Source organism: Lipophrys pholis, assembly GCF_963383615.2.
Source record: "Lipophrys pholis genome assembly, chromosome: 19".
NCBI lineage: Eukaryota > Metazoa > Chordata > Actinopteri > Blenniiformes > Blenniidae > Lipophrys > Lipophrys pholis.
The window spans coordinates 18,753,517-18,768,856 of record NC_137647.1 but is presented as its reverse complement, the minus strand read 5'-3'; the positions used below and the strand labels follow the sequence as shown (position 1 = coordinate 18,768,856).

At 45.8% G+C, this 15,340-nt stretch overlaps 1 protein-coding gene across 2 annotated transcripts; it reads right to left on the bottom strand.

Annotated features, from left to right (window-relative positions):
* Nucleotides 1–700: 700 nt before the first annotated feature.
* On the bottom strand, nt 701–15,100 carry rundc3aa (RUN domain containing 3Aa). Of its 2 annotated transcripts, none has more exons than XM_080487678.1 (11): nt 14,783–15,079; nt 6,764–6,879; nt 6,393–6,526; nt 6,208–6,293; nt 6,027–6,116; nt 4,740–4,820; nt 4,507–4,672; nt 4,268–4,425; nt 3,414–3,527; nt 3,200–3,306; nt 701–1,992 (listed from the first exon to the last, which is right to left on the bottom strand). In XM_080487678.1, exons 1-11 carry the CDS (start codon nt 14,887–14,889, stop codon nt 1,850–1,852), a joined length of 1,302 nt encoding a protein of 433 aa, XP_080343804.1. In that variant the 5' UTR covers nt 14,890–15,079; the 3' UTR covers nt 701–1,849. The 2 variants fall into 2 exon arrangements, with proteins under 2 accessions (XP_080343804.1, XP_080343805.1); XM_080487679.1 differs by having other exon boundaries at nt 1,257–1,992; nt 6,752–6,879; nt 14,783–15,100.
* Between the last annotated feature and the right edge of the window lie 240 nt (nt 15,101–15,340).

Here is a 15,340-nt window from a genome sequence, read left to right as displayed (position 1 = left end):
CAAGCGCCAGCACCCACTAGTGGCCCAACATGAGAACAATATTATTTTCAGCAAGTCTGCCTTTGCCGTGTAAACGGACAAACCACAAACGAAATTATGCGTTTTCACTTTAAACGTTGTCTAAATTGTGCCTTATTATCCCACTCTTCATGAAGAGCATCCCTCAGCTCATTGAGATTCTTGGTTTCAGAGTTACGAGTCTCTACACGGTGACTCAGCTGATCCCGGAGGTTTTCTACGGGATTAAGGTCTGGGGTAGGAGCAGGTCTCTCCATCTGAGGCCTCCCAGTCTCGAGGAGTCGTTCACTAATGATGCCACTTGTCTGAGCCGGACCGTTGTCGTCCATGACAGTAAAATGAGACCTGTGTTGTTCATGCAGGGGCACAATGACGGGACTGGAACTGAGAAGAGTGAAATATTGCTAAAGTTTCATATAAAACTTGCATTAGAAGTTCATTTCTGATTAGGTTTTTTTTTTTTCAGACTGTGCCACATTTGTTAAGGATCGTGCATCGTGTTCTTAAATTGATCCACATGCATGGTGTCGCTTGTAATTAAAGTAGACTTTTTTCTCTTATTTTATCAAAGCAGTCATTGTCAAATGGAAGTATTTTATCACTTTTTGGAATTTTTTTCGTAAAAAAAAAAAAGAATTAATAACTGGACTTTGAAACTTAACTAATATATTAAAACACATTACTGGAAGAGTAATTTTATTCGCATACACACATACTGTACAGTTGCAGACTTACCAGATGTTTGAAATTCAAAGTATGAGTAGTGTTAATCTTATGTTAAATGCTTAAAAGGTTTTTCAGATCATTCACATTTACAGGCTGCTGGGATCAGCTAAAACACAACTTTACTTTTGCAAGTTCGGAGTTATTGTTGGAAATCTGGCCCCCTGACCTCAACATTTAATTTATTTTGAAGCTCTCTGGCGCCCCCTAGTGGAGGCTTTGGGAAGCACTGTTGCGAAACAGCCAGTGTGTAGTCAAGACAGTTGCGGGAAGTGCAATGTGAGGCTCATCTTATTAAGAATAGGATTCTGAAAGTGATCACATTCTATTGTCTTTGTTGTTTTAGTGAAAAATAAAAAACAGACCTGCCTAAATCTCTTGCACAGATTTGTCCACTAAAGTTATGATTCGCTGTATTCTCTGTTATGACCACTAGATGGAGCCCCAAAACCAGCAGCTCCTCTTTTCACTGAACTCATCCATCTACTTTGAATACTACACAAACACACAAGCGTAATGGAAAAAAAAAAGGCAGTTTATTGAAACACAAACCATCAAAGGAAATAAATGACTGCACGTGGTAGCTTTGATATTCAACAGAATCAATAAATAGCTGCACAGGTGGAACAGGTTGAGTTGTACTTCACATCCCATCACACTCAATGGAACATACGTCCTGATGCAGTGACAGCACGAGGTGAGTCCGTAAGAGGGAGAACACGCCACCATCTGGAGCTTCTCAAATTGCCATTGGGTCTGTGTTTACATCCAAAGAGCTGTGAGTGTTACCTCCGATACACTTTGACGAGTAAATAGAAGAAAACACGAACAAGATCACTGGTGTTGAAGTAAAGAAGGGAGAAAAATAAGGTTGGTTGGATGTATTTCCAGAGATGTCAGGAATGTACATGAGCGGATTGAGAGAAAGACTGGGGCGACTAATAAGGCTTTGTGATGACTTCCGGATGGGATGTTAGGGGTTTCTGCTTGTGGATCTCGATTGATGATAGGAGCGAAGGCGGTGGAGGGGGGGAAGGAGGGGGGGGGGTTTGATGCAGCATCACCAGGCAGACGGACTGGACGGGGGTTCAGTCTGGGCTGGCAGCTCCTAGCTGGGAGACAGAGCGGGGCTGGGCTCGGTGCTGATGTTCACCAAACACTCGCTGGACTTGAGGCTGGCTAGAGACTTGGAGCTGGGCAGGGAGGCCAGAGAGCCGCACAGGCCCAGCATGGACGGAGTGTCGTCTTTCTCTGCGGGAGAAACGGCAGCGTAAGACAGCAGCATAGCTCCGGCTGCCCACGGCGGGAACATGAGGATGAATATGCATGCGCGTGTGCATGGGTGGCTGCCTCTGAAAGGCTCCTCAGTAGTGGTGGAGCACAAATATATTCACACAGCAGCAGGAATCTGGGTACATGTTTGCTCCACTGGAGGATAAACAGCAGCTGATTTGCACACGTAACCATCAGTAACATGACATTTAAAGGAAAGTGGTGAGTGTAAACACCATAACTTAAATACAGGAATCAACACACGTTTGAGTTTGACAGGGTTTATCCTTTCAGGACATTAAATTGCTCAAATAACCATGTTTGGAGTCCTATTGTGTAAAGTTTGCATGCTTTCTCTTTGGTCCTCTGGGTTCTCTCACATGAAATCCTCACGGTGAAGAAAAACTAGATAGTTTAAGGTGGTTCTGAATATCGTAGATCATTTTCTTAGCAAAACTGCGATAGGTTTAGACTGCCGGAAAACCCTATTAAATGTCTCTCTCTCTCTCTCTCTCTCTCTCTCTCTCTCTCTCTCTCTCTCTCTCTCTCTCTCTCTCTCTCCTCTCTCTCTCTCTCTCTCTCTCTCTCTCTCTCTCTCTCTCTCTCTCTCTCTCTCTCTCTCTCTCTCTCTCTCTCTCTCTCTCCTCTCTCTCTCTCTCTCTCTCTCTCTCTTCTCCTCTCTCTCTCTCTCTCTCTCTCTCTCGATGTGGATATAAAATATCCTGATCTACTACTTTTCTCACCTGTCTGCAACATTTGGATGATTTGGGGTTTTTTTGTCTGTTGTTCACTTGTTTTCTTTCTTTACGATCTGCTTATTCCTGGATTTTTATTCTTGTTAAAATGGATAAAAGTTGTGTTTTCGGAGGCTCCAAGTACCGTTGTCGTGTAAACAGACACCCAAAACACAACAAAAGTTTTCTGTTTTCACTTGAAAATGTTGTCACGTAAACGGGGCCGAAACAAGGATGAATCCTTGCTCATCATTTTTTAGTTTTAGTCTTCGTCCCTCGTAGTGTGCGTCTCCAGTTCCTCAACAGCACTCTTCGTTTCACCTTTCTCTTTATGATTGATGATTTTTCTTCCCCATAAGTACCTTCTCTCTCTTCTGAAAAGTGCTCTATAAATAAACTGTATTGCTGCAAGTCTTTAGGGTAGTCATGAATGTTTGATGATGCATTCGTACCTGCCAAGGTCCAGGCAGCGTCTCCGTTCTGCCTCCCGTCGATCTTCTGGGAGTCAGAGTTCAGACTGACCTCAGCGGAAAGCTGCTCCAAGCTGTGGAAACTCCTCCTGCAGACCAGGTTTGATCAATGAAGTGTTTGCAATTTGATCTTTACCGCATGAATAAGAACCGTTATATACAGCAGCACAGTGCCGAGGCGTCCGTGTGAGTTTACCTGCGGAACAGTTTGACTTCGCCGCGGTTGTTGGTGATGGCGGACCACTGGTTGACCAATGGGATTGAGAGATCTTTAGAGAGGTGGGAGGGGTCACAGGGCATGAGGCCCGAGCTGAAAACACCACAGAACAAGAGGAAAATGATTGCTACAACTCAAGTCATGAATCAGACAGAGGAGAGCAACGCCCCGACAGGCTTGAGCTAAATCATTTCTTTTGTACCTAAGCGAGACATAGCCTTAATGGACGCCACAGCCTCAGGCCCTGTTTAGTTTACACAACAACTTCTTCAAGTGAAAACGAATCGTTTTTGCGTTTTCATTTCAGAAACGATTTGCATTTAGTCGTCCATGTTTTGATGTCGACGACGACGGCAGAAAAGCTGAAAATGACCTTTTCTTGTTGGGTCAGGAGTTGTGCTGTTAAATTTTTTTTTAAAAAACAAAAACAACTGAGTTTTTACAGGTGATTGTCAACTAGAAAACTACCAATTTTGATGGCTGGGTCGTCTCTCCTCTCATAAATATGATCGATCGGCAGAACAAAGCAGCCTTCTTATTTGCGTTTATACAAAGTTTTGATAAGAAGAAATCAAATAAGAGTAATTTTGATGGACACCTGACTCTGGTCCCACTGTGAATGAGTTGATTAAACGTTCCTCCACTCATTAGGCGACACCAGAAATATCAGTCGGTTGTTGCTTGTGGTCAATAAAGATTATCATTAAAGGCTTCAAATGGGTCTTTTTTTTTTTTTTTTAAAAACCAGACAATCTCCATAAACATGATTTGATGCACTTGCTGATCTCTTATTCACACTGGGTGAGATGATTAACGACACGGCGCTCACTCACAGTTGTGCCTGAAGCTCCAGGATGATAGCCTCCAGCTCCTTCTTCTCCTGCTGGCTCTGCACCGTCAGCTCCTCCACTTTGGCTCTCAGGCGCTTGTTCTCCGTCTCCACATTCTTCAGCTGCGACTCTCGCAGGCGCACCAGCTCCTCCAGGTAGCCCTGCACAGCACACGTTCACCAGGGTGAGCGGCTGGGCCCGGGGGCGCACGCAGGGAGCCCACTCGGATCGCCGCAGCTCACCTTCTGGGCGTAGACGATTTTAAACCTCTGCTCCATCTTGCGGCATTTGTTGCTCCAGCTCTCCTCGTCGGTCACCAGGGGGACGTAGGGATGCTCGGGGACGCTCTCCTCGCTGTTGCTGCTGTCCACGCTGCGCCGGTCGTCCTCGTCGCTCAGGTAGTCGTAGCTACGCGGCAAAGAGGCGTGAGTAGGACTGCGTGGCGCTCGCTAAGATCAACCTGCACCTGCCTCACCTCTGAGTGAACTTCAGGTAGGGCGTGAAGTCGATCACAGCCGTGGATTTACCGTCCAGAGTCTCACCCTTCAAGCAGAAGCTGCGTAAGAAAAGAGACTTTGATGATTTAATGGAAGCGCACAAACACACAAACACACAAACACACACACACACACACACACACACACACACACACACACACACACACACACACACACACACACACACACACACACACACACACACACACACACACACACACACACACACACACACACACACACACACACACACACACACACACACACACACACACACACACACACACACACACTTCATCACTGCATCGCCATGCCTCCCTCACTGGTTTCGCTTAAATCTGGAGAAGGTTAATTGATCATGTCTTAAAGATTTAATACTTAAAGATGACCGATCATGCTACTTTTCATACTTCAGACTTGAAATTGAAATATCTAAATCCTCACGCATTTTTAGAACTTTTGCACCTTCTGGAACTCTCACAGATTCCATAATTCCAGGTACTACAATCTCATTGTGCTGTGTCTGTGACTGTCATGAACTAGTGCGTCTGACTTTGAAAGAAACGAGAACAAATGTGGGATTTACTAATTACAACCTTCAATATATTACACAAGACGTGTGCTCAGATTGACTTGGTTTAGATTCTGGAAGTGCAATTTTCATGATTCACATATTTAAAAAAAAACAACTCTTAAAGCACAATCTCTGTTTATCTTCTGTTTGATATGCTTCTATTCTTTTTAAAGCACCTCTGAAAAAAAAAAAAAACCCACTTCTGATTAAGTGGTTCACAGCACTGAGCCGGCCCACGTCGCACAGTTGGTGCTCATAATTTCAACCAGGCCCATAAATTTTCCTCCTCAGTTTGAGAGCTGCTGCACCTCGCATGATGCTATAATTAGAATCATTTCCATTTTTTTTGTTCTTCTTTTTTTTTTTTTTAAGTATAATGAAATTCAGCTGATCTAGGACTACTTCCTTCAACACACACAAGCTTGTAATTTGACCCCGCCCTCATCAATTTGCAAGATGCTACTGAGCATGCTGTGATTGGAGCTGATGATCGGATCCACAAAAGTTGAGACAAGCTGATGTCTGGGTGTAAAACCTGACGTTTCTTATCATAGAAGCTCCTTATTCATTATTTGATCCTTTTGAGACGTTTCACATAAAAGACAATCATCGGATACCACAAATGTCATAAGTGTGAAGTTCATGGGGGACTGGGGAATAATTTGAAAATACACGTTTTAGTGCACATCACCTGAAGTCAATGGCGCTCAGTCCAATCAGCATACCGGTCAGCACTGTCGCCTCCTCTCTGAGCATAATGGCTCCGTCATCGTAGAACCGCCTGTCAGGTCAAGAGCTCGTTACGAGTTTTGTCACGGTGGAGAGAGCAAAAAACCTCACGAGGCATTACGAGGTAAAGAATTCAAGCTGACCTGGTCGTTCTGGTGTCCCTCAGGGCAGTGGACACGTACTCAGACAGACGTTTCTCCATCAGCGCCACTCGAATCCACGCCCGACCCTGGAGGGATACATCAGAAGTGTGAGTGGGAGCACAAGGCCTCGTCTCACTCTGGTCCAGTGCACAAACACACACTTGTGGCAGAGAAAACTCCCTTGCCTTGGCTCGCGACGTGCTGATGTTCTCTATGTTTTCAATGCTGGCGATGCAGTTGTTCTGCACCTTGCTGCACGCCAGCCGGATGTATTCCCAGAAACTGCGCTGTCCGTCTGAGCTGAACCAGCTTCCTGAGCCTGGTCCAAGAGAAAAAACACGGCAATCAATCATTTCTTCTGCTACAGCTACTAAAACTCTAATATGAAGTAATTGCAAATGCTGATGGTGCAATTACTCTCATTTTATGGCCCTTTGACAACTGAATTTGCTTTGACATATGTGGGAGCTGTTTGTCTGTCAGATCATATAAGAAATGTCTGGCACTAACTATTTCGTCCATCATTTCCTGTGCTCTGTGTTACCTGCAGTGTTACCTTTGAAGCGGTGGCTGAGGATGTGCTCCAGTATGGCGGCAAAGTTAATAAACTCCTCAGATGAGTCATCTATGGGCTCTGCTGTGTACTTTTCTAGGAGAGTCTTTACAGAGAATCTGTAATGGAAGCACAGATATGGAGAAGAGTGAGAAAAAAACACAACACATATTCATACAGACTAAAAGGTTTGGGCTTTCTCTCTGTTGTGTGCATGCAAAATGTACTGTATACTGTAGCCAAACGCACAAATGTACTACTGTATTTGAACAACGGCAGGGTGGCAATGGCTTTTTTTTTTTTTTTTTGGGAACCACGCCATCTTATCACACTGAGGTCACCCCAATTGTCTTGTGTACTACACAATGTACCCGTTCAGTGCTTTGGCAGTGTTACCATGAAAACAATACAATTAACCCCCTGTCTTTTCAGCCTTTGTGCACGCTGTGCTTCCAGGTCCCTTTGGGTCTCGTCTCTCTGAGGGACCGGCCGGCATCAAAGAATGATCAAATAATTCCCTCCCCCTATCTATACATTGTGGTTAGATCTATTTAGGGCAGCTGCTGCAGCTGCAGCTTGCCTTTTGACCTCACATGCTTGCCCCGCTGCGGCGCCACAGAGGGGCTTGCTATGCGGCGTGCATGTTAGGAGCCGGGATCCAGGCACAGGCTCCAGCTGACTCCCTCCGCTCCGATGGGCAACACTAGTATCACGGAGGGCAAGACTGCCCTGGCGGTGGGAAGCACCTCCATCGCCAGGGGAAAGACTACCGTCGCCTTAGGCAACTCCTCTATCTTCAGGGGAGTGACCACCACCTCCATGGGAGACTCCACCATCCAAAGGCAAAAGACGACTGTAGCTCTGGGACGGGCCAGCTTCAGCCGGGGCACCACCACCACCTCGTTCCGCAAAGCCTTGATGTCCAAGCGCAGGAACACCTAGATGGACGGGACGCCTGAAACAAGGACTAAGGCACCCAAAGCAAGCAAGAAGTCCAAAAAAGACTCTAACAATGAGTGGAAAACTACATTTTCGTCAAGCAAGACCTCCTTCACCAAAGGCAGGGTTTCTATCCTGAGGACTAAGTACGCCATCTCCTGGGGTAAATACGCCATCTCCTGGAGCAGAACAACCGTCACTTTGGGCAAAACCAGCATATCAGTGGGCCAGACCTCTGTCACCCGAGGGGAGACCACCAGCTCCCTGACCACACTGACCTTCACCCATGGGACCAAGTCCGTGTCTGTGGTCAAAACGGTCCTCGTCAGGGGCAAAGAAACACACAGCAACGTCTACTGGAATTTTCACACTTGAGTCCTGCACACACTTACAAACCCATGGATATGTCTGGTCAGTTTTAGAAGGTCAGTAGCATGAAAAGTCAATAAAACGAAAGCTGCTATGTTTTGTCGGTGGTGTGTTTGAGAAGAATCTATCAAAAAGATGTGTTGTTACTCATCTGTCACCTATTTGTATAAAGCTCAAAGGTGGCTTCCCCTGAGAGGAGATGCTAAGTGAGCTGCAGATCTAATGGGTCTGCGATCAACAGTGAGGTAACCCAAAGCCATGCTGGGTGTGTTATGCAAATGTGATAGCGAGGATATGACGGTTTACGGTGTTGACTTGGCAGAGAGGGGAAACAGATGAGTGTGTGATGTATGTAGAAACACAAGAGCATGTCTGTGCCTTTCATCCGCACTGTTCTCTTGTATATTCTGTTTGTGCAGTCATCAACGTGGTACAAATGTGTTTTATTTTAGTTTATTTTTTTTGTGCGTGTGTGTGTGTGTGTGTGTATGCCCATTATGGCGGATTGATATTGTGGCGTTTCCATAACACACACTGAACAGCAAATCCAGTTTGCCAACTGTGAAGGTTGACTGATGATACAGTGCTTATAAAAGTAACATGGCTAAACACTGCTTTGCTTGATTGATTTGTGCATAGAGCTGGGGTTTTTTTATGAGATATTCCAAGATATTATGACATTAAACATAAACACTTAACACGGAAAAGGAGCCACGCCCAGATCTGAAATAGACAAGACGGCACATAGCAGAGAGGTTGCAATCAAACCTTCCAAAACACAAGGAGAGGAACGCAATCAGCTAAGCTTTCATAGAAGGTGACACTTTCATGTATGGTATATACAGCTGTGCACACAGGGAATGTCTTACAATCAGATGGTATAGGGAACAATGGCTGAGAAGAAAGTGATGTCACCTCGGACTGTCCTCTTTGCAACAATGTCTCCTTCAACCGTCCGGTGTCGTCGTGGCGTTGGGACAATCGCTCCACTGTCCCAGTACACCCAGATAGGCTGCGGCCACCTACGGCTGCCTCTGTCCATTCACAGAGACGCATGGGTGGTATGTGGCCTTCCAAAGCCCACGTAGGCCAGCTCAACGAAGGCATTATGCCACACGGGGGTCGCGCTGTCCACGCTTAGCATTCTGGTCTGCTCTGGATCGTAGCTCATGTTACTACTACATTCGAGGGCTTGCAGAGCAGGGCGTGCATGAGCGTGCGATGCTTCACGTCGAGTGATTCCCGAACCCCCCCGTCGAATCTGGGTCAGGAAGACAAGCTTCTCCCCAATGGGCAACACCAGCTTCACAGAGGGGAAGACGGCCTTAACCCTGGGCAACACCACCATAAAGAGGGGGAAGAGCAAGCTCGCCCTGGGGAACTCCTCCATCACCCGGGGCAGGAGCACAACGTCTCTGGGCTCCTCCACCATCACAAGTGGGAAGACCAAGATCTCTCTGGGGAGCGCCTCCTTCAGCAGGGGCTCCACCACCACTTCGTTCCGGAAAGCCTTTTTCCCCAAACGCAAGACGCTCTAGATGAGGGGGGAAAGCGTCACGGGGTGGGGGGACTGGCACAAAATGTCACAGGGAAGCAGCGATGTCACAGAGAACATAGGGAGGCCACGTCGGCGTGTGCATGGGGTCTTATACGACTGGAAACTGGATTAAATTTACTTTTGGAGCTTTGACTTTGTTTGGTCATGACGGATTTACCACGGAAACAGGTTAGTGGCTTCTAAAGTCTCTCTGATTGTGTGTCTTGCAAAGAGTAAGTAGATCAATCAAGTTTGATCTTTAAGCATCTGGCTCCTGATACTTTGATGCTTTTAAAGATCGAGTAGATTAAGGATGGGCAACTGTCACAAAAATATTATCCTGACAGCCAACCGTTGCAAAACTGTGAAAGGACACGACAAAGATATATTAGAAACATGGCTGCCAATTAACCTGAATGTTATCACACAGATTTCATATGATGGGAATAATTGAAATTCAAATATGGTTAAAATGGCTTCCCTTGTAATATACTGTGCGAAAGAAATGATGTATTACTTTTTCTGAAGAATATTTAAAGGGGCCACACATTGCCAATAAATGCAATAGATTAATCTACATTCCAATGTATACCATTGCAAGAGGTTTTTCAGTAACATTTCTGTAAATAAAATCCATAAACTCTGATTGATTTGAGGTCAATCAGACCAGAAGTTTTAATGGAAAATGTGATATTCCGTGAAAAATCAAAGAATAGAACCGAGTAGTAATAGTTATTTTGGTTGCACTTCCATTGATGGAAGTTTTGAATTACTGCCTGTCAAATGTTGGGAAAACCACCAGCGTTTCCTTGGTCCCACCGGGCAATGAGTAAGCTCCAAACTCTAACAGGAGCAAGTTGAAGACGGCCTCCCTGACCCGAGAAGGCAAACATATCTCGAAAGAAACGTTCCGGGCAGATGTTGATGTAACCGAAGTGCTTTGATGTGAAGGAGGGAATTGCTGACGTGCCTCAGATGCAAATGGTTGGAATGGAATAGCGGCACGCTCTTGGTACGATTTGACACTGAAAAACAACGAGCCGATACTGACAAGCGTCCTTTGTGCCCCCTTTCGCTCTGCCTGGATCTCTGCCAAGCCCACTTTCAGCTTTCTTCAAATGCCCTCTTGTTCTGTCTCTGTTTGCCCCGCTACTGTACTCTTTACACAACAGTGTTTGATCTGCGTAGCAGAATTTTACATACTTTCACACTCTAACCCCAACATAAACATTTCCCTGACTCCTCTCTCTCTCTCTCTCTCTCTCTCTCTCTCTCTGTTTTTTCTTCCTATATCTCCCTCTTCAGTCTTGGCATACCCAGCAGGATCAGATGACACAGGCGGACTCCTCACCGGCTGCAGCATTTTGCAACACCAGCCAATGCTGTGTTTATCATCCTGGACTGTTGGGGGGGAAGAGGTGGTGGTGATGGTGGTTGGGGGGGGATGAATATTATGATTTGAAAAAAAAAGAAAAAAAAAAAAGCCACAACTGAGTAACAAATGCAAAATGGGATCTGGGTGTGTCACTCTCTCACCGGTCCCCTCTGTGAACCAGCGTCTGGGTGAAGTGTTTTCATGGTCAGAGGAGGTGCAGAGCGATCAGGGCGAGAGTCGGGACAGTGAAAGGCGTTGGGGCTGAGGAGTGCTGAGTGCGAATCGGTGATCTGAGCGTTCACGAGGAGGGAGGGAGGGGCTGAGGTCAACAAAGGAATGTGATAACGGTGAGAGAGCAGGGCCAACCAGCTAATGAGCCGCACTTGATGGAATCGTTAAACTAGATTCAAAGATTCGTATTCCAATGAAACAAGCTTTTTACAACCGCGCCGCGTAGAAAACAAGGAAAAAAAAAAAAAGACAGGCCACCCACTCGCTGAGGCACGCCTGGGAGATGTGAATGTTATTTGTGTTCACGGCAGCATTTTTATCCCACACCTCCTCTCCAGCCATACCACGGAGGAGCCGAGATTCTCCCCCTCGTCATCCCCTCCTGTTCGCTCTGTTTACAGGAAGCAACATCTCACTCTCCTTATCTTATTCTTCCCCCCTCAGGTTCACCATGCCCGCAGCAGCGCTGCTCCTCCAGGCGCCCACAGCCAACAAAAACACTCACTGGGCTAGTAAATCTGGCCTGTGGGCCAATCCCCACCAGCACCTACGACAGGTTGTCACAGTGAGATCAGGGGAACAAAGTTAGCCTGATGTCAACAATGCAAAGATGCAGCGACACCGCTTCAGTGGAAATATCAGTCTTTTCATTTCATTGATATCATGGTCAAAAGTTGCAACTGATATCCCCTTTACTTTTATTCTAAATGCGCCACAACACAAAAAAAGAAACCCCCATTGTTAAAATTCCTTTTTTTTGTCTTTTTCTTATTTTTCTCTCATCATTTTTTCATTTATAGTCTCAAGTGTATCATTAAGTGACTTCCTAATGCCCCCCCTAGAGCCCCTGTGCACAAACTCGTCTCATAAGTGATGCTCATGTCCAATCGTGTTGAGCACACATGCGTATCATTTGCTGTCCACACTGTAAGTGACTCCAGTTTAAATCCGGACTGGGACGCCTGTTGATGAGTGAAATAATCAAGGAACGTGAAACAAACCGATGTGAACTCTGTGACCCCGAATCTGAACAGAAACAAACCCCCCTTTGTTTTCTTTTTGACGTCCCACCTGGCGACGTCAAGGTAAAGGTTAATCTCTGTGTGTGCTGATTGTGACTTTAAAACGTGTGACGGGAAAGAGGTCAGACTTTCTATAAATGAATATATACACGTACCGATGTGTTAGGGTAGATCGAAGCTTGGCCCGGTGTACTAATCGAGCACTAACCGTCATTTAGCCACTGTAGCCCGGCAGCAGTTTGGCTGCGTCTCAGTTCTTGATCCTGGATGTTAGATTCCGGTTCTGGCCTCGAACGCGACGTCCAGCCAGCCTCAACTCACGACCAGCTGATACAGGACCTCTCCCCAATAGAGACTGTGCCGTCACGCATCGAGTACTTGAATCAACCGGCGGCGCGGGAAGGTCGGAACCTGCCACGAGCGAGGACATCGAGCCCCGCCCCCCCCCGAACCTGAACCTAATCATAGTCAAGTTGTTTATTAGGAACCAGAGAGAAACTGTGTCTTTGAGCATTACTGAAGCTGTTTGTAAAGGTTTATTTCTGTCTTGTCCAGATTGTTTGTCATTAAAATGCGATTAAAACAATAAAACCTGTCTTTGCGCAGTCGGGACCAGCAAACAAAGGTTTCTTTTGTGCCCCTGCTAATCTGTCTCTGTGTAAGTCCTGTGAGAACTTTACTTTTCTTGCAATGCTTTGTGTGTTGTTGTGTTGTTCGCCTCACTGTTCGTGCCACTAAAACTCAAGACGGGACCTGGGACAGAAAGGTACTGGAATAAAAAAAACAAACAAAGAAAAGCCTGGCTATGTGTGTGGATGTCGTCATTTTGTTGTCTTTTGTGGGTTCAGTTCATTTCACGTACAGAGATGAATTTTGAGGAAACACTCAAGAGAAGAAAGTCCCCGAGAGTATCTCTCAAAACACAAAGGGTAACGCGCCGACATCGAGGAAAAAACTAAATTGACCCCACATTTTGTTTTTTGTTTCTAGATTTTTTATCCCAAAATTTGATGGCTTACTGTAAAACTCTTGAAAATGAAAACCAGGTTATAGCAAACCATGAGAGGGTGCTTTAAGACAAAAGGCTTGGTCAAGTTATCTGTTGTCCAAGATTGTTAAATTCCTAGTGAATTAATAAATAAGCAATTTGTGGTCATAACTTCGAACTCAAAAGCCCATAAACTATTTATTGAGATAAAATAAATAAGTCAATTTACTGATATGAAGACTGGATTCAAATGCAATCCAGGCGCCTCTAACCCCTACCTTTTGCAGGTAGCAGAGCAGTTAGAGGAACAAATCTCAAAGCAAAAAGGCATTAATCATTGTGGCAGAGAGGCGATTAAGCCCTGATGTGAATCAGGTGTGTTGTCTCACCTCTCTGCCCATAAAGGACGAGCCGCCCTGACACACGGGGTGACAGGCAGGAGACGCAGGCATGACAGCGGCTGAGAGAAGCAGTTTGTCTGTGTGAGTTTTTGTGTTTGTTTTGATTTATTTAGATAAAAATAATTATGGTTCTGGAAAGCTGTGACTCGGCGTCTCTGTGGGTGACACTGGCGGTGGCATGCTCTACTGCCACAATCATCTACATAAGTGTTTGTATTTATCACTAATCATGTCATTAACTCTGGAAAATAATAACTATTAAAGTACACATAGCTATATTTCCTTTGTATTTCATAAAAGGCTTTCAAAACACATATTGTCTGTCATGTGAAAACAATTCTTATATATTTATTTTGTCCACATTTGAATCCATGGAGAATGCAATAATTGCAGAAAAAAAATCCTTCTGTTTTTCTATTCACAGTGAACATCTTCCAATATGGCATCACTGATTGAAATCACAATGTTTTTTCTTATTGTGAGACGTATGAAGAAGTTTCACCCATTTTCATTGGAATTCTAGACATCCTGATCAAACTTTGCACATCTCAACGCGCAGAAGCAGTTTAACGAATTTATCATTGTTAGTTTTAAGGCTACAGGAAAACGGCGAGTTGAGGGTCCACTCGGATCACTCACACTTACAGACAGTGATTTATTGGAGCCATATAAAGGCCGCACATCAGAGTTCATTACCCAGCTTGATGGAGGAGGAGGAAGAGGCAGAGGAGGATGGAGAGCCTGTGTGTGTGTGTGTGTGTGTGTGTGTAGGGAGGAGTCCTTGCACTGCTCCCAATGCCCTTGTCCCATCCAGGCGTGATGGGCGAGGATGGAGGAGGACGCCTGCTGCCTCCAGCTGACAGCAGGAGCACACAGCTCTGTGAGGAAGATGTAGAAGATTCCTCCTGATGACTTTCCAGGAGAAAGGTAAACATGCAGACCGCCACTGTGCTGATAGGATTTCATACACTGCTCTCAGGGAAATGAAGGCTATGGAGGAGGATGATGATGATGATGATGTCACGGGGAGTGTGAAGGTGAACACCTGCTTCCTCTTCCTCACTGTCATCTAGATGTCCCCGGTAATCCTGCTGCCCGGCTGGATTAAACCCCTCCACCCTCCACCCAGCCGCCCACCGCCTCGGTGTCGTGATGTGTACCTGCAGACTGTAATGAGGTTTTTCCGCTCCACGCCGACGCTCCGGGCGGACGCCTTCTTCGATGTCAGACCCAGAGCCATGGCGGAGTGAATGCAGCCCGGCTCCATCCAGCGGCGGCCCCGGGGCCTCTTCGGGATCCGTGCCCAGGCCAGGACCTCCAAACTCCCGCTGTCCTCTGCGGGGAGCCACGGATGCTGCCGGGGGAGGAGGAGGTGGAGGAGGCGGAGGCGGCGGCAGCGGCCGAAGAGGAGGAGTACAGGACCAGCGTCCTACAAAGCACACATATTCACACGAAGTTCCGGCGTACGCCTTCAGAATAAAAGCATCCACACATTTACGACTTCCGTGGGGCGGAACTCTTCCGGTTTATTTCAGAATAAGTTAGATAGCGCGAGCTTTTGTTTTTAAACGCCTTCAATAATATTAAAAACCCAGCAACATGAAAGTCTATCTCCAAATCAAAGTAACAGCATTTTTACTTCAATAAATCACACAAACAATGTGGATGTGTGACACACCTAAAAGTGTCACCACATTTATTCATCTCTAATTGTAAGT

Coding starts and splice junctions, on each gene's coding strand:
- rundc3aa (XM_080487679.1), bottom strand. CDS start 14,889: ATGGAGCCGGGCTGCATTCACTCCGCCATGGCTCTGGGTCTGACATCG. Junction 4,673..4,739: donor TACCTGAAGTTCACTCAGAG/GTGAGGCAGGTG, acceptor TTTGCCGCGTAG/CTACGACTACCTGAGCGACG. Junction 4,426..4,506: donor AAATCGTCTACGCCCAGAAG/GTGAGCTGCGGC, acceptor TGTGCTGTGCAG/GGCTACCTGGAGGAGCTGGT.